The 19,024-nt window shown below is 67.3% G+C and overlaps 2 protein-coding genes across 2 annotated transcripts; both read right to left on the minus strand.

The window, feature by feature from the left end:
- Window positions 1-250: 250 nt before the first annotated feature.
- On the minus strand, window positions 251-6,189 carry PPOX (protoporphyrinogen oxidase; the record flags this gene model as incomplete). The annotated part of the gene is given in 7 exon segments (XM_084280996.1): window positions 251-441; window positions 1,460-1,604; window positions 1,748-1,879; window positions 3,467-3,468; window positions 3,471-3,582; window positions 4,798-4,932; window positions 5,032-6,189. Coding segments are annotated over 7 exon segments (804 nt in total), but the record flags the coding sequence as incomplete, so codon positions are not given.
- Window positions 6,190-8,856: 2,667 nt separating this feature from the next.
- USP21 (ubiquitin specific peptidase 21) lies at window positions 8,857-18,399 on the minus strand. Its single transcript, XM_084280997.1, is given in 13 exon segments — window positions 8,857-9,059; window positions 9,187-9,301; window positions 11,116-11,223; window positions 11,322-11,400; window positions 12,699-12,785; window positions 12,884-12,987; window positions 13,098-13,162; window positions 13,979-14,116; window positions 14,986-15,097; window positions 16,207-16,330; window positions 16,563-16,622; window positions 17,543-17,724; window positions 17,727-18,399. Coding segments are annotated over 13 exon segments (1,911 nt in total). The 5' UTR covers window positions 18,373-18,399; the 3' UTR covers window positions 8,857-8,968.
- Window positions 18,400-19,024: the final 625 nt, after the last annotated feature.

Here is a 19,024-nt window from a genome sequence, read left to right on the forward strand (position 1 = left end):
GTCAGGGGGTTGGGGGGCAGCAGGGGGGTCAGGGGGTCTGGGGGCAGCAGGGGGGGTCTGGGGGCAGCAGAGGGTCTGGGGGCAGCAGGGGGGTCTGGGGGCAGCAGGGGGGTCAGGGGGTCTGGGGGCAGCAGGGGGGGTCTGGGGGCAGCAGGGGGGTCAGGGGGTCTGGGGGCAGCAGGGGGGTCTGGGGGCAGCAGGGGGGTCTGGGGGCAGCAGGGGGGGTCTGGGGGCAGCAGGGGGTCCCCACCTGCCAGCGCCCGTCGGGCCGGCGGCGCAGGCCGCGCAGGGCCGCGTGGTAACGCAGCTCCACGCCCCGCGGGCCCAGGCGGGCGGCCAAGGCCCGGGCCAGGCCCTCCAGGCCGCCCCGCAGCGACCACTGGCTCCAGCGCTCGGCCCGCGCCCGCCGCGCCAGCGGGGACTCGGCCCCGCGCTCCCGCTCTGGGGGGGGACACGGCACAGTGACCCCCTCCCCGGGGGTTAAACGCACCCCACAGCACCCCCAACAGCCCTCAGCACCCCCCAACACCCCTCAGCACACCCCAACACCCCTCAACAGCCCTCAATACCCCCCAACAGCCCTCAGCACCCCCCAACACTCCCCAGAACCCCTCAGCACCCCCCAACAGCCCCCAACAGCCCTCAGCACCCCCCAACACTCCCCAGAACCCCCCAACAGCCCTCAGCAGCCCCCAACACTCCCCAGAACCCCCCAACAGCCCTCAGCACCCCCCAACAGCCCCCAAACACCCCAAACACCCCCCCAACAACCCTCAGCACCCCACAGCACCCCCCAAACACCCCTCAGCACCCCCAAACACCCTCAACCCCCCTCAACACCCCCCAAACACCCCTCAACCCCCCTCAACCCCCCTCAACAGCCCCCAAACACCCTCAGCACCCCCCAAACACCCCTCAAACCCCCGAAACACCCCTCAGCACCCCCTAAACCCCTCCCAGCACCCCTTAAACCCCTCCCAGCACCCCTAAACACCCCTCAACCACCCCCAAACACCCCTCAGCACCCACCACCCCCCCTCAACACCCCCCAACACCCCTCAGCACCCCGCAAACACCCCTCAACCCCCCCTCAACCTCCCTCAACCCCCCTCAACACCCCCGAACCACCCCTCAGCACCCCTTAAACCCCTCCCAGCACCCCCTAAACCCCCTCAACACCCCCCAAACACCCCTCAGCACCCCCCCAAACACCCCTCAACCCCCCTCAACCCCCCTCAGCACCCCCCAAACACCCCTCAACACCCCCAACACCCCCCAACCCCCCTCAACACCCCCCAAACACCCCTCAGCACCCCTCAACCCCCCTCAACCCCCCTCAGCACCCCCCAAACACCCCTCAACACCCCCCAACACCCCTCAACACCCCCCAAACACCCCTCAGCACCCCTTAAACCCCCCCCAGCACCCCCTAACCCCCCCCCAGCACCCCCCAGCTCACCGGAGCCCAGCGCCAGCCCCAGCAGCACGGAGCGGTGCCGCCGCTCGGCCTGGAAGAGCGCGGGGAAGCAGGAGCGGGCGCTCAGCACCCGGCTGTCCCCGGCGAACACCCCCCGGCACAGGCTGTCCACCGCCACCTCAGCCACCTCGGGGGACACAGCAGGGTGGGGGGGTCAGCTGGGTGTCCCCCCCACCCACACAGCCCCTGCCAGGCCCTGATAACCCCCCACCCACCCCACCCACCCACCCCACCCAGCCCTGGCGCTATCGGCCTGGCCCAGGCACCCACCTCCCGGCCGAAGCGGCGCTGGGCGAAGGAGTGAACGGTCTCATCCGGCTCCGTCCCGCGGGGAGACAGCAGGTCCTGCACCCCACTCCACAGCAGCGCCCGGGAGAAGGGCGGCACCGGCCTCAGCAGGGCCTGGGGGCACCCAGAGCTCAGGGGAAGGGGGGCACCAGCCTCAGGAGGGCCCTGGGGGCACCCAGAGCTCGGGAGAAGGGGCACCCAGGATTTCGGAGAAGGGGGCACCCAGGGCTTGGGAGAAGGGGATACCCAGAGCTCAGGAGAAGGGGTACCCAGGGTTCGGGAGAAGGGGGCACCCAGGGCTTGGGAGAGGGGGGGTACCGACCTCAGCAGGGCCCTGGGGGCACCCAGAGCTCAGGAGAAGGGGGCACCCAGGGTTTGGGAGAAGGGGGCACCCAGAGCTCAGGAGAAGGGGGGAACCCAGGTTTCGGAGAAGGGGGCACCCAGAGCTCAGGGGAAAAGGGGGCACTGGCCTCAGCAGGGCCCATGGGGCACCCAGGGCTCAGGAGAAGGGGATACCCAGAGCTCGGGAGAAGGGGGCACCCAGGGTTTGGGAGAAGGGGGACACCCAGGGCTCGGGAGAAGAGGCTACCCAGAGCTCAGGACAAGGGGGGCACCCAGAGCTCAGGACAAGGGGGGCACCCAGGGTTCGGGACAAGGGGGGCACCCAGAGCTCAGGAGAAGGGGGGCACCGGCCTCAGCAGGGCCCTGGGGGCACCCAGGGCTCAGGGGAAGGGGCACCCAGGGGTCGGGAGAATGGGGCACCCAGGGCTCGGGAGAAGGGGATACCCAGGGGTCAGGAGAATGGGTCACCCAGGGTTCGGGAGAAGTGGGCACCCAGGGCTTGGGAGAGGGGAGGCACCCAGGGTTTGGGACAAGGGGGGCACCGGCCTCAGCAGGGCCCTGGGGGCACCCAGAGCTCAGGGGAAGGGGCACCCAGGGTTTGGGAGAAGGGGGCACCCAGGGCTCGGAAGAAGGGTGCACTCAGGGTTTGGGAGAAGGGGGGCACCCAGAGCTTGGGAGAAGGGGTTCACCGGCCTCAGCAGGGCCCTGGGGGCACCCAGAGCTCAGGGGAAGGGGGGCAACCAGGGTTTGGGACAAGGGGGCACCCAGAGCTTGGGACAAGGGGGGCACCCAGGGCTCGGGAGAAGGGGGGTACTGACCTCAGCAGGGCCCTGGGGGCACCCAGAGCTCAGGACAAGGGGGCACCCAGGGTTTGGGACAAGGGGGCACCCAAAGCTCAGGACAAGGGGGCACCCAGGGGTCGGGAGAATGGGGCACCCAGGGCTCGGGAGAAGGGGATACCCAGAGCTCGGGAGAAGGGGATACCCAGGGTTCGGGAGAAGGGGGCATCCAGGGCTTGGAAGAAGGAGGGTACCGACCTCAGCAGGGCCCTGGGGGCACCCAGAGCTCGGGACAAGGGGGGCACCCAGAGTTTGGGAGAAGGGGGGCACCCAGGAGTCGGGAGAAGGGGGCACCCAGGGTTTGGGACAAGGGGGGCAGCGGTCTCAGCAGGGCCCTGGGGGCACCCAGGGCTTGAAAGGGGGGCACCCAGAGCTCAGGAGAAGGGGGGGCACCCAGGGTTTGGGAGAAGGGGGGCATCCAGGGCTCGGGAGAAGGGGGGCACCCAGAGCTCAAGGGAGGGTGATGGCCCGTGGGTGGCACCGTGGAAGGGTGGGTGGGGGGGAGGGGGGTGGTACCTACCGCAGGCCCGAGGGCAGCTTGTGCAGGGCCCCCCCCACGTAGAGGAAGCGGTTCCGGGACGCTGGGTGGTCCCCGGGCACGGGCAGGACGTCACCCTCCAGACCCAGCTCGGTCACCTGAGGGACACGGGCAGGACGGGCATGGCAGAGGGCACGGGGCTGCCCCGGGGGGCAACCGGAGCCAGCACCCCCCCAGGGACCCCCAGCACCCACCCAGGGACCCCCAGCACCTGCCCAGGGACAACCCCCAGACCCCAGCACCCACCCAGGGACCCCCAGACCCCAGCACCCATCCAGGGACCCCCAGCACCCGCCCAGGGACAACCCCCAGACCCCAGCACCCACCCAGGGACCCCCAGACCCCAGCACCCATCCAGGGACCCCCAGCACCCACCCAGGGATAACCCCCAGACCCCAATACCCACTCAGGGACCCTCAGCACCCACCCAGGGATAACCCCCAGACCTCATCACCCACCCAGGGACCCCCAGCACCCGCCCAGGGACCCCCAGAACCCACCCAGGGACAACCCCCAGACCCCAGCACCCACCCAGGGACCCCCAGCACCCACCCAGGGATAACCCCCAGACCCCAACACCCACTCAGGGACCCCCAGCACCCACCCAGGGATAACCCCCAGACCCCAGCACCCACCCAGGGACCCCCAGACCCCAGCACCCACCCAGGGACCCCCAGCACCCACCCAGGGATAACCCCCAGACCCCAATACCCACTCAGGGACCCTCAGCACCCACCCAGGGATAACCCCCAGACCTCATCACCCACCCAGGGACCCCCAGCACCCGCCCAGGGACCCCCAGAACCCACCCAGGGACAACCCCCAGACCCCAGCACCCACCCAGGGACCCCCAGCACCCACCCAGGGATAACCCCCAGACCCCAACACCCACTCAGGGACCCCCAGCACCCACCCAGGGATAACCCCCAGACCCCATCACCCACCCAGGGTCCCGCAGCACCCACCCAGGGATAACCCCCAGACCCCAACACCCGCCCAGGGACCCTCAGCACCCACCCAGGGACCCCAGCACCCACCCAGTGATAACCCCCAGACCCCAGCACCCACCTAGGAACCTCTCTCCCCCATTCCCAATGACCCCCCTGGACCTGGGACCCCCAACACCCACCCAGAGACCCCCCCCCCAGATCCCATCACCCCAGCCCAACTCATCACCCCTCTGCCCCCAGCACCCTTCCCAAGGGCCACCCCCCCATCCCATCCCATCCCATCCCAGCCCCCTGGGATCCCTCTGTCACCCCAAAACCAAGCCCCAGGGACCCCAGGGACCCCTCCCCACCCCTCTTCCTTACCATGTGCAGGGTGTCGGCGCCCCCCAGCCCCGCGGGGCGGATGCCCCTGGGCCCGTGCTCGAACACGGCCCCGTCGGGGGTGCGGGTGCTCTGCACCCACCCGCCCAGCCGGCCGCTGGCCTCCAGCAGCAGCACCTGGGGACGGGCCCGGGGGGGCTCAGCACGGGGACCCCGCAGCTGATGGGGACCCCCCACGGGACACCCCCACACACACACCCCCCCCCCCCAGCTCACCTTGGGCGGGCGGGGGCCGCGGGACAGGTGGTAACAGGCGGCCAGGCCGCTGATGCCGCCCCCCACCACGGCCACGCTGCGGGACATGAGGGGCCGGGGGGGGCTCTGGGATACCGGGATATCGGGATATCGGGATACCGGGGCTCCGGGACGCCGGGATATCGGGATACTGAGGCTCTGAAGCTCTGGGATATCGGGATACCAGGGCTCCGAAGCTCTGGGATACTGGGATATCGGGATACCGGGGCTCCGGGATGCCGGGATATCGGGATACCGGGGCTCCAAGATGCTGGGATATCAGGATATCAGGATACCGGGGCTCCGAAGCTCTGGGATATCAGGATACTGGGATACCGGGGCTCCAAAGCTCTGGGATATCGGGATACTGGGACTCCGAGATGCTGGGATATCAGGATACCGGGGCTCCGAGATGCCGGGATATCGGGATATCGGGAAACCGGGGCTCCAAAGCTCTGGGATACCAGGATACCGGGGCTCCAAAGCTCTGGGATACCGGGATATCGGGATACCAGGGCTCCGAGATGCTGGGATATCGGGATACCGGGGCTCCAAGACGCTGGGATATCGGGATATTGAGGCTCTGAAGCTCTGGGATATCGGGATACCGGGGCTCCGAAGCTCTGGGATACTGGGATATCGGGATACCGGGGCTCCGAGACGCCGGGATATTGGGATACCGGGGCTCCAAGATACTGGGATATCAGGATATCAGGATACCGGGGCTCCGAAGCTCTGGGATATCAGGATACTGGGGCTCTGAGATGCTGGGATATCGGGATACCGGGGCTCCGGGGCTCTGGGATACCGGGATATCGGGATACCAGGGCTCCGGGATGCTGGGATATCAGGATATCGGGATACCGGGGCTCCGAGATACCGAGATATCGGGATATCAGGATACCGGGGCTCCGGGATGCTGGGATATGGGGATACTGGGGCTCCGAGACACTGGGATATCGGGATACCGGGGCTCCGAGATGCTGGGAAGTCGGGATACTGGGAAGCTGGGGCTCCGAAGCTCTGGGATACCGGGATACTGGGACTCCAAGACACTGGGAAGTCAGGATACCAGGATACCAAGGCTCCAAAGCTCTGGGGTACCGGGATATCAGGATACCAGGACTCCGAGACGCTGGGAAGTCGGGATACTGGGAAGCCGGGGCTCCGAAGCTCTGGGATACCGGGATATCGGGATACCGGGACGCCGGGATATCGGGATACTCAGATTCCGAGAGGCCGGGAAGTCAGGATACCGGGATACTGGGACTATGGGACGCTGGGAAGCCGGGATACCGGGATATCGGGACGATGGGAAGTCGGGATACAGGAATACCGGGATACCGGGACTCTGAAGCTCCGGGACGCCGGGATATCAGGACTCCGAGACGCTGGGAAGCCGGGATACCGGGAAGCCGGGACTCCGAAGCGCCGGGAAGCTGGGATACCGGGATACCGGGACCCTGGGACGCCGGGATATCGGGATACCGGGACCCTGGGACGCCGGGATCCCGGGACACGCGCCGCTCCCCCCCGCCCGCACCTGTCCCGGCGCCCGGGCTCGGCCGGCCCCGCCCCCTCCCGGCCACTTACCCGGGGGGAGGGCGGGGCTAAGGCGGCGGACAGCCAATGGCAGCGCGCGGAGCGGTGACGGGCAGGCGCGGCGCCCGCCCGCGGAGCGCTACGGCGGCTGAGCGGGGTCAAAGAGCGGCGCAGAACGGCCGTCGCGATAGGAGCCGGTCGCGCCCCCCTCCCCTCCCCCAGCGCTGAGCCCCGCCCCGCAGCCAGGAGCCAGCTCCTCCTGCGGCAGGCCCCGCCCCCAGACAAGCCCCTCCCCTGCATTTAGCCACGCCCCTTTGCCGATAACCCCGCCCCTCCGCGCTATTACCCGAGGCACGCCCCTTTTAGAGAGCCACGCCCCTTAAAACACAACCCCCTCCTGCTGGGAGCCCCGCCCCTTCCAATAGACCCGCCCCCTTGCCCATAGCCCCGCCCCTTGCCCACAAAGCCCCCGCCCCTCATCTCCAAGCCCCCCAAGGCCTTACCACAAACTACGCCCCTTATCGCCAAGCCCCGCCCCTTAGCACTAACCCCGCCCCTTTATCTCCAAGCCCCGCCCCTTACCACACCCCCACCCCTTTATCTTCAAGCCCCTTACCGCAAACCACGCCCCCTTTATCTCCGAGTCCCGCCCCTTATAAGCCACGCCCCTTCATCTCCAAGCCCCGCCCCTTCGAAGAACCCCGCCCCTTTATTCCCCAAGCTCCGCCCCTTACAACAAACCCGGCCCTTTATCTCCAAGCCCCGCCCCTCACCACAAGCCCCGCCCCCTTTATCACAACCCTGTCCCTCACAAGCCACGCCCCTTTATAACAAACCCCGCCCCTTAGCAGAAGCCCCCGCCCCCTTTACTTCCAAACCCCGGCCCTTACAAAAAACCCCGCCCCTTTCTTTCCAAGCCACGCCCCCACCACAAGCCACGCCCCTTAGTTCAAGCCCCCTTATCATAAACCCCGCCCCTTTATCTCAAAGCCCCACCCCTTTATTGCAAAGCCCCGCCCCTTACTCCAAGCCCTGCCCCTTATCAGAAACCCCCGCCCCTTTCTCTCCAAGCCACGCCCCTTGTATCCAAAGTCACGCCCCTTTATAACCAAACCCGCCCCTTATATCCAAGCCCCGCCCCTTATATCCAACCCCGCCCCTTATATCCAACCCACGCCCCTTTATAACCAAACTCCGCCCCTTATATCTAAACCCCGCCCCTTCGTTACTAAGCACCGCCCCTTTATATCCAAGCCCCGCCCCTTTATATACAAGTCCCGCCCCTTTCTAACCAAACCCTGCCCCTTATATCCAAACCCCGCCCCTTTATAGCCAACCCCGCCCCTTATATCTAAGTCCCGCCCCTTTATACCCAAGCCCCGCCCCTTTATATACAAGTCCCGCCCCTTATATACAAGTCCCGCCCCTTATATACAAGCCCCCGCCCCTTTATATACAAACCCCGCCCCTTATATCCAACCCCCGCCCCTTTATAACCAAGTCCCGCCCCTTATTTCAAGCCCCGCCCCTTTATAACCAACCCCGCCCCTTATATCCAAGCCCCGCCCCTTTATAGGCAAGTCCCGCCCCTTTATACCCAAACAAACACCGCCCCTTATATCCAAACCCCGCCCCTTATATCCAAGTCCCGCCCCTTTATATCCAAGCCCCACCCATTTATATACAAGTCCCGCCCCTTTATACCCAAACCCCGCCCCTTATATCCAAGCCCCGCCCCTTATATCCAAGCCCCGCCCCTTATATCCAAACCCCGACCCTTCATATCCAAGCCCCGCCCCTTTATATCCAAACCCCGCCCCTTATATAAAACCACGCCCCTTATAGACAAACCACACCCCTTATAGACAAACCACGCCCCTTATAGACAAACCACACCCCTTATAGACAAACCACGCCCCTTATAGACAAACCACGCCCCCTTATAGACAAACCACACCCCTTATAGACAAACCACACCCCTTATAGACAAACCACACCCCTTATAGACAAACCACGCCCCTTATATCCAAGCCACGCCCCTTATATCCAAGCCACGCCCCTTATATCAAGCCACGCCCCTTTCAAAGCCCCGCCCCTTTCTCTCCAAGCCCCGCCCCCGCCCCCACCCCCCACAAACCATCCGTTTTAGGGTTTTTTTTTAGTAAATTTATTCACAAAAGCCCAGGCTGGGGCAGCACAGGCTGCAGCCCCCCCCCCTCTGCAGCCCCCCCTCCTCTGCAGCCCCCCCACCCTCTGCACCCCCCACCCTGTTCCCCCATCCCCCCCCCCCTCCCCTTCCCCAGCTCCGGGGGCAGCTCCCGGGTTTGGGGGTTGGGGGGGGGGGTCCCCAGTGTGTGGGGTCAGGGGGGTGGGGGTCTCAGGGTCTCCTGGGCTGCGGCTCCTCCAGCTCGTAGAAGAGGACGTACCCCTCGCTGGACGGCACCTGGTTCTCGCTGATGGGCGAGACGCTGCAGGGGGGGGACCCTCAGCCTGTGGCAAACCCCCCCCCCCCCCTGTACCCCTAATTTGGGGTGCTGGTGGGGGGGTGGGGGTGGGACAGGGGGTGAGGAGGTGGGGAGGGGGCTGGTGACCTACCGGGAGTCGTTGTAGACGCGCCAGCCGGCCGGGTCGCGGCAGAAGGCGGTGTAGTGCCCGTAGTGCACGCTGCCCGAGTGGTTGCACAGCGCGTAGAGGCTGTAGACAGGGCTGCCTGTGGGGAGAGGGGGGGGATGCTGGGGCTGAGGGGGGGGCATGGGGGGATGGGGGGGCACAGGGGGTTGGGGGGGCATGGGGGGCTGGGGGGGCATGGGGGGCTGAGGGGGCATGAGGGGCTGGGGGGACACAGGGGGCTAAGGGGATACGGGGGGCTGGGGGCACACAGGGGGCTGAGGGACACGGGGGGCTGGGGGACACAGGGGGCTGGGGGGACATGGGGGACTGGGGGACACGGGGGGCTGGGGGTACACAAATAGGGGACTGGGAGATATGGGGGCTGGTGGGATATGGGGGGCTGGGGGGACATGGGGGGCTGAGGGGGCATGAGGGGCTGGGAGGACACAGGGGGCTGGGGGACACAGGGGCTGAGGGGACATGGGGGGCTGGGGGGACATGGGGGGCTGAGGGGGCACGGGGGGCTGGGGGGATATGGGGTCTGGGGGACACGGGGGGCTGAGGGGATACGGGGGGCTGGGGGGATATGGGGGCTGGGGGGATACTGGGGCCTGGGGGGACACAAATAGGGGGCTGGGGGGATACGAGGGGCTGGTGGGATATGGGGGCTGGGGGGACATGGGGGGCTGAGGGGGCATGAGGGGCTGGGGGGACACAGGGTGCTGGGGGGACACGGGGGACTGGGGGACACAGGGGGCTGGGGGGATATGGGGGCTGGGGGGACACGGGGGGCTGGGGGGACATGAGGGGCTGGGGAGACATGGGGGGCTGGGGGACACGGGGGCTGGGGGGATACGGGGGGCTGGGGGGACATGGGGGGCTGGGGGGGCACGAGAGGCTGGGGGGACACAGGGGGCTGGGGGGACATGGGCGGCTGAGGGGACACGGGGGGCTGGGGGGATACGGGGGGCTGGGGGACACAAATAGGGGGCTGGGGGATATGGGGGCTGGGGGGACATGGGGGGCTTGAGGGGCTGCAGTGGGGGGCACAGGCTGTGTGTGTGCACAGGAGCCTGTGTGTACGTGTGTGTTCACGTGTGTGTACATGCCTGTGCATGGGTCTACATGTGTGTGCATGTGTGTGCACGGGTGTACATGTGTGTGCATGCACATACATGCATGTATGTGCGTGCGCACGCACCTACACGTGTGTACCCGTGTGTGCATGTGTTTACATGTGTGCACATGGGTCTACACATGTGTGTGCACGCATGTACATACATGTGCACAGGTCTATATGTGTGTGCACACATGTACATGTGTGTACATGGGTCTACATGTGTGTGCCCCCCCCGGGCCTGTTCCCCCACCTCCCTGTGCCCCCCCAGCTCACGTGCCACTCCTGGGGGTGCCCCCCCCTCCCCATGCTCCCCCTGGGTGTCCCCCCCATCCCCGTGCCCCCCCGGGGTGTCCCCCCCTCCCTGTGTCCCCCCCGGGTGTCCCCCCCTCCCCGTGCCCCCCCAGCTCACATGCCCCCTCCGGGTGTCCCCCCGTCCCTATGCCCCCCCGGGGTGTCCTCCCCTCCCCATGCCCCCCCAGCTCACGTGCCCCCCTGGGTGTCCCCCCCTCCCCATGCACCCCTGGCTCACATGCCCCCCTGAGTATCCCCCCCTTCCCCATGACCCCCAGCTCATGTGCCCCCCCCCGGGTGTCCCCCCCTCCCCATGCCCCCCCAGCTCACGTGCCCCCCCGGGTGTGCCCCCCTCCCCATGCCCTCCTCGACTGTCTCCCCTCCCCGGGTGTCCCCCCCTCCCTGTGCCCCCCCAGCTGTCCCCCCTCCCCGTGCCCTCCCCAGGTGTCCCCCCTCCCCATGCCCCCCCGGGGTGTCCCCCCCTCCCCGCGCCCCCCGCTCACCCGCCTTCTCGCTGGCGAACTCCCGCAGGTTGAGCTGCTGGAGGGGAAAGTCCACGAAGACCGAGCACTTCTTGATGGAGTAGCGGGTGGTGGAGAACCGGTTCAGGTCTGGGCAGCGTCAAGGGCAGCGACAGCGGGGTGCCCAGCGCCCCCCCACACGGCCCCCCACCCACCCACCCACCCAGCCACGGGACCCCCAAGGATACGGAGCACCAGGATGCGGGGGAAGCGCTGGATCGTCAGCTTCTTCGTGCTGCGCGTCCGCTGCCGGCACTTGTCACAGACCTGCCGGCGGCACCGCGCCCGTCAGGGGATGGGGCACCCAACTGGGGGTGCTGAACTGGGGGTGCCCAACTAGGGGTGCCAAAGTGGGGGGTGCCAAAGTGGGGGCACCCAACTGAGGGTACTGAACTGGGGGTACCCAACTGGGGGTGCCAAAGTGGGGGTGCCAAAGTGGGGGCACCCAACTGAGGGTACTGAACTGGGGGTACCCAACTGGGGGTGCCAAAGTGGGGGTGCCAAAGTGGGGGGTGCCAAAGTGGGGGTGCTAAACTGGGGGTACCCAACCAGGGGTGCCAAACTGGGAGTGCCAAGCTGAGGATGCCAAGCTGGGGATACCCAACTGGGGGTGCCAAAGTGGGGGTGCCAAAGTGGGGGGTGCCAAAGTGGGGTGCTGAACTGGGGGTCCCCAACTGGGGGTGCCAAACTGGGAGTGCCAAGCTGGGGTGCCAAAGTGGGGGTGCCAAAGTGGGAGTGCCAAACTGGGGGTGCCAAAGTGGGGGTGCCAAACTGGGGGTGCCAAAGTGGGGGCACCCAACTGGGGGTACTGAACTGGGGGTACCCAACTGGGGGTGCCAAAGTGGGGGTGCCAAAGTGGGGGGTGCCAAAGTGGGGGTGCTAAACTGGGGGTACCCAACCAGGGGTGCCAAACTGGGAGTGCCAAGCTGAGGATGCCAAGCTGGGGATACCCAACTGGGGGTGCCAAAGTGGGGGGTGCCAAAGTGGGGTGCTGAACTGGGGGTACCCAACTGGGGGTGCCAAACTGGGAGTGCCAAGCTGGGGGTGCCAAAGTGGGGGTGCCAAAGTGGGAGTGCCAAACTGGGGGTGCCAAAGTGGGGGTGCCAAAGTGGGGGTGCCAAACTGGGGGTGCCGAACTGGGAGTGCCAAGCTGGGGATACCCAACTGGGGGTGCCAAAGTGGGGGTGCCAAAGTGGGAGTGCCAAAGTGGGGGTGCCAAAGTGGGGGTGCCCAACTGGGGGTGCCCAACCAGGGGTGCCAAACTGGGAGTGCCAAACTCGGAGTGCCAAACCGGGGGTGCCCAACCAGGGGTGCCAAACTGGGAGTGCCAAACTCGGAGTGCCAAACCGGGGGTGCCCAACCAGGGGTGCCAAACTGGGAGTGCCAAACTGGGGTGCCAAGCTGGGGGTACCCAACCGGGGGTGCCAAACTGGGAGTACCGAACTGGGGCTACCAAACTGGGCGTGCTAAACTGGGGGTGCCAATCCAGGGGTGCCAAACCAAGGGGAGCCAAACCAGGGTTGTCAAACTGGGGGTGCCAACCCCCCCCATCCCCATCCTCTTACCGGGGCGTTCTCCGAGTCCAGCTCCTCCTCCTTGGTGAAGAGGCTGAAGCAGTCGTGGAGCGAGACCTTGCCACCAGCAAAGCTCTTCTGGGGAGGGGGAGAAGGGGCAGGTGGGGGACCTGGGGAGGGGGGGGGCACCAGGAGGGCTGGGGGGTGCAGAGGGGGGTGTCCTACCCCATCCCTACCTTTGGGATGGGCAGGGAGAGATCGCAGAAGACCTCGAAGGTGGTGGAGCGGTAGCCGCACGCCTGGCACTTGAGGCAACTCTTCAGCTGCCCCACGAAGAGGTCTGGGGGTGGGGGGGGGGGTGAGATTGGGTGGAGGGGAGCACCCCGAGGGGCTGGGGAGGGGGCTGATGGGGGGCTTGGGGGGGCTCAGGCCTGCCTGCCAGGTGCTCACCCACGATCTTGCTGTCCTCCCTCTCCAGGTATCGCTTCCACATCTGGTTGGCGCGTTCGTCGTCGCTGGGGGGGGGGAAAGGGAAAGGGATGGGGGTGGGGCTGAGCATCCCCCCCCCCCCAAAAAAAAAAGGGAACAGCCCCACCCCCCTTCCCCAACACCCCCCCACTCACCTCAGTGTCTCAGGGGCCAGGAAACACCCCCACCCCCCTTATCTCAGCATCTTGGGGTCCTCCAGCACGGGGGACCAGGAAAGACCCCCACCCTCTTCCCCACCCCCTCACCTCAGCATTTAGGGGTCCAGGAAAGACCCCCACCCCCTTCCCCACCCCTTCACCTCAGCTTTTAGGGGTCCAGGAAAGACCCCCACCCTCTTCCCCACCCCCTCACCTCAGCATTTAGGGGTCCAGGAAAGACCCCCACCCCTCTTCCCCACCTCCTCATCTCAGCGTCTTGGGGTCCTCCAGTATGGGGGTCCAGGAAAGACCCCCACCCCCTTCCCTATCCCCTCAACTCAGCGTCTTGGGGTCCCTCCAGCATGGGGGTCCAAGTGCCCCTCCTACCCCCCTTCCCCACCCCCCAGCATGGGGGTCCAGGAAAGACCCTCACCCCCTTCCTCACTCTCTCACCTCAGCATCTCGGGGTCCTCCAGCATGGGGGTCCAGGAAAGACCCCCACCCTCTTCCCCACCTCCTCATCTCAGTGTCTTGGGGTCCTCCAGCATGGGGGTCCAGGAAAGACCCCCAACCCCTTCCCTATCCTCTCAACTCAGCGTCTTGGGGTCCCTCCAACATGGGGGTCCAGGTGCCCCCCACCTCCCTTCCCCATGGCCCAGCACGGGGGTCCAGGAAAGACCCCCACCCCCTTCCCCACCCCCTCACCTCAGCGTCTCGGGGTCCTCCAGCGCGGGGGTCCGCCGGGCATCCGAGAGGATGCTGGGGGTCCTGCGCCCCTTCCTGTTGATCTCCACGTGCAGCCGGTCCATGAAGAACTTGAGGAACTCCTGGGCATCCTGCTGGCTGTGGCGGGATGGACCCATCGTGTCCCCCCCTTTGTGTCCCCCCCCACAAAGGTAGGGGGGCAGCTGAAGGGTCCCCAGGGATGCAGGGGATGGGGAAGGGGCTGGGGGGTAGCCAAAGGGTCCATGGGGATGCAGGGGGTGGGGAAGGGGGCTGGGGGGTAGCCAAAGGGTCCCCAGGGATGCAGGGGGTGGGGAAGGGGGCTGGGGGACAGCCAAAGGGTCCCCAGGGATGCAGGGGGTGGGGAGGGGGTGGGGGGTAGCTGAAGGGTCCCTGGGGATGCAGGGGTGGGGAGGGGGTGGGGGGTAGCTGAAGGGTCCCTGGGGATGCAGGGGTGGGGAAGGGGCGGGGAGGGGTCGCAGCTGAAGGGTCCCCAGGGATGCAGGGGGTGGGGAGGGGGTGGGGGCAGCTGAAGGGTCCCCAGGGATGCAGGGGTGGGGAGAGGGCTGGGGGGCAGATGAAGGGTCCCCGGGGATGCAGGGGGTGGGGAGGGGGTGGGGGCAGCTGAAGGGTCCCTGGTGATGCAGGGGGTGGGGAGGAGGTGGGGGGCAGCTGAAGGGTCCATGGGGATGCAGGGGTGGGGAGGGGGCTGGGGGGCAGCCAAAGGGTCCCCAGGGATGCAGGGGGTGGGGAGGGGGTGGGGGGTAGCTGAAGGGTCCCTGGGGATGCAGGGGTGGGGAAGGGGCGGGGAGGGGTCGCAGCTGAAGGGTCCCCAGGGATGCAGGGGGTGGGGAGGAGGTGGGGGGCAGCTGAAGGGTCCATGGGGATGCAGGGGTGGGGAGGGGGCTGGGGGGCAGGTGAAGGGTCCCCAGGGATGCAGGGGGTGGGGAGGGGGCGGTGAAGGAGGGTGGGGAGGGGGCGGGGGGCACCTGTAGCCGGTGAAGGAGGGGACGTATTTCTGGAAGGCGGCCTTGAGGCGCCCGGGGTTGACGGCGTCCGAGGAGTCGGGGTGCCAGAGCGCGGCGATGACGTCGGCGAAGGCTGCGGGGACGGGACGGGGGTGAGGGACGGGGGACAGGGACGGGGGTCAGGGACGGGGGACAGGGACGGGGGACAGGGACGGGGGACAGGGCTGGGTGACAGCACCGGGTGTCAGCACCAGGTGACAGGGCCGGGTGACATTACAGGGTGACAGGGCTGGGTGACAGGGACGGGTGACAAAGCCGGGTGACATTACAGGGTGACAGGGCTGGGTGACAGCACCAGGTGACAGGGCCGGGTGACATTACAGGGTGACAGCACCGGGTGACAGCACCGGGTGACAGCACCAGGGTGTCAGTGCCAGGGTGTCAACACCGGGTGTCAGTGCCAGGGTATCAGCACCGGGTGACAGTGCCAGGGTACCAGCACCGGGTGACAGCACCGGGTGACAGCACCGGGTGACAGCACCAGGTGACAGTGCCAGGGTACCAGCACCAGGTGACAGCACCAGGTAACAGCACCAGGTATCAGCACCGGATGACAGCACCAGGGTGTCAGCACCGGGTGACAGCACCGGGTGACATTACAGGGTGACAGCACTGGGCAACAGCACCAAGGTGTCAGTGCCAGGGTATCAGCACTGGGTGACAGCACCAGGGTGACAGCACCAGGTGACAGTGCCAGGTATCAGCACCGGGTGACAGCACCGGGTGACAGCACCAGGGTGTCAGTGCCAGGGTATCAGCACCGGGTGACAGCGCCAGGTAACAGCACCGGGTGACAGCACCAAGGTATCAACACCGGGTGACAGTGTCAGGGTGTCAGCACTGGGTGACAGCACCAGGTAACAGCACCGGGTGACAGCACCGGGTGACAGCACCAGGGTATCAACACCAGGTGACAGTGTCAGGGTATCAGCACCAGGGTGTCAGCACTGGGTACCAGCACCGGGTGACAGCACCAGGGTACCAGCACCGGGTGACAGCACCAGGTATCAGCACCGGGTGACAGCACCAGGTAACAGAACCGGGTGACAGCACCGGGTGACAGCACCAGGGTATCAGCACTGACCGGACTTATGTAAGAGCTGGGCAGGAGGGAGGGGCGGGTGGGGAAGGGCTGAGCAGGCGGGGAAGGTGCAGGGGGAGGGCTGGGGGCTGCGTTCCCACCTTCGGTGAGCTCCTGGGGGGCGCGGGGGCCGGGGGGCTGCTCGTGCTGGAAGTCCCTGCGCAGGCAGTAGTCCCGCAGGGGTTTGGTGCTGCTCAGGCACTGCAGCACCGCGTTCATGAAGCACTGAGGAGACAGCGGGGACACCCGCCGCACGCTGACACCCCGGGACAACCCCCCCCCGGGGTGTCCCCCCCACCACCACCCCCCTCACAGCCCCCACCCCCCATCCTCCCACCGCTGGGGTTGGTTGGGGGGATCCTTGGGGAGGGGACGCTGTGGGGACAGAGGGACAGAGGGGTGAGGGGGGCACCCCAGTGGGTTTGATGTGGGGGGGGGTTTGAGGGGTGATGCTTACCGTGTTCCCCAGGTTCCTGAGCCCGACGTGGCCCGAGCCCAGCAGCAGCGTGTGGTGTGTCTGTGGGGACACACAACCAGCACAGGAGTGAGACCCCCCACCCCTCTATCCCCACGCAGCAAAACCCCCCTCCCCCCCTCCCTCCTCCCAACCTCCCCCCTTCATCTGCAGCATCCCCCTCACCCCAGGAGGAGGCTTCACCTCGCCGCTGACAAGCAGCAGCCCCATGACAGCCGTATGGACCACCGACTCGGAGATGTCGGTGCCCCGACCCTGCAGCTCCCTCCTGACCAGTAGATCCCGGTGCAGCTTCCGTGGCAGCTCCACCAGCGTGGTACCCGGTAAGCCCGGCATCACACCCCCCCCACCCCACCCCTGGGTACCACCCCGGTACCACCCCAGGGCTGGGACTGCCGGTACCGGTGGTACCGGGTCTCCTCTTTGCTTAACTAAGCTGCAGCTCATTAGCTGATCCGATTTCCCTTGGCTATTCTGGGCCTTGCTGGAGGCTCATCTCGGGGGGATTAATTAGTGGGAGAGCCACCCTAGGGATGGGGAGGGGGTGGGGAGGCAAACATCTCCCCCCTCCCCTCTCCATCCTGCTCCCCCCCCTCTGTTGTGCTGGTGGGTGTGGGAGAGCGGCACAGGGAGGGGGTTTGGTGGGGCTGGGGGCAGCTTGGTGCTGGGGGGGACACACTGTGGGGGTCTCCCAGCTGCATCCTCAGCCCATCCCCTGGGATTTCAAGGCTCATAATCCCCCTCCCCTCCCCAACACGTGGCTCAGGGCGAGGGGAGGGCACAGCCTGGCTGTGGAAATGGGGTGGGACCAACCACTGAGGGGACCCAACCCCCACGATGGGGGGTTCCCCAGGGAGGGGTGAGACCAACACCCCCCCTCCCAGTGCCCGAAAGGACCCCCACGAGCCACCCAGGTTGGTTAAACCTTGGGGTGGGGTGTGGAGGGTGTGGGGGGGTCTTACAGCTGCCGCCTTCTCCTCGGTCCTGCCGGGTGCCGGGGCTCTGCCCAGGGCAGGGCTGGTGGGTGCCGCCGGCAGGTCGGGGCTGTGGGCGTAGGGGGTGTCGGGGGCACTCCGAGTCCTCAGGCAGCCCTCTGGCCGGACGGAGAGCAGGGGGGTGGTGCCGTGTTTGCCATCCAAGCCGGGGAGACGTTGACCCTCCGCAGAGAAGAGCTTCTCCTCAGCGCCAGCGAGCCGGCGCTCAGCTGGTGCCCGCAGTCCCGCAGCACCAGCCGGCTCAGCACCGCCGCCACATCCTCAGGGCGACCACCAGTACCACCAGTACCCCCACCACTACCACCACCAGTACCACCTTGGCTCAGGTCCCCGATGCTGATGGATTTGGAGCGGGCCAGGTTGCCGCGCCGGCAGCGCTCTGCCTCTCGCCCCGCCAGCGATGCGCCGGCGGGTAGGGAGAAGGATGCGCTACCGGGCACGGCAGCCGCTTGCGGCGAGCCGGGTACCCTCACGGCGTGGTCGGCCTTCAGCGGGCCCCGCCGGCACCCCGAGCCACGGGCGGCATCCCCCCGTTTCGAGGCGCGGCCACGCTCCAGCTCCAGCTTCTTGCCGCGGTCGTCCAGCGGGCTGGGTCGTGGCGGGAGGAGGCGAAGCTTTGGGGCTGGGGATAGCCCGTTGGCGGCGGCGGCGGCGGCGGCGGAGGCCAAGGCGGCGGCATGGCGCTCCTGGCTCAGGGCCCGGTGGGTGTTGGGCAGCTTGGAGGCGGCTTTGGGCTGGGAGGTGATGACCGTGTGGTCGCGGGCTCGGCCGACGCGGTGCTCCGAGGCTTGGGGCATGGTGGGTGGGGGTGGAGGAGAGGGAGACCCTGCCAAGGGAGGAGAGGGGAGAGGGGAGAGGGGGGGAGGAGGTTGGGGGGTGGTGGTGGAGGGTTGGGGGGTGTGGGGATGGTGGGGGTAGAGGGATAGTGGGGGAAGAGGGGTCAGTGGGGTCAGAGGGGGGAGTAGGGAGAGTGGGGACAGCAGGGCAGGGGGGCAGGGGGACAGTGGGACAGAGGGGACAGGGGGACAGTGGGGACAGTGGGGTCAGCAGGACAGTGGGGTCAGAAGGGAGAGTGGGGACAGTGGGGTCAGAGGGGTCAGTGGGGACAGTGGGGACAGCAGGACAGTGGGGTCAGAGGGGAGAGTGGGGACAGTGGGACAGTGGGGTCAGAGGGGTCGCTGGGGTCAGCAGGACAGTAGGACAGAGGGGATAGCGGGACAGTGGGGACAGCAGGACAGTGGGGTCAGAAGGGAGAGTAGGGACAGTGGGGACAGTGGGACAGAGGGAAGAGCAGGGACAGTGGGACAGTGGGGTCAGAGGGGTCAGTGGGGACAGTGGGGATAGCGGAACAGAGGGGTCAGAGGGGAGAGTGGGGACAGCAGGACAGTGGGACAGAGGGGACAGGGGGACAGTGGGGTCAGAAGGGGAGAGTAGGGACAGTGGGGACAG

Source organism: Gallinula chloropus (assembly GCF_964237585.1).
Source record: "Gallinula chloropus genome assembly, contig: HAP1_SCAFFOLD_656, whole genome shotgun sequence".
In the NCBI taxonomy this organism is placed as follows: domain Eukaryota; kingdom Metazoa; phylum Chordata; class Aves; order Gruiformes; family Rallidae; genus Gallinula; species Gallinula chloropus.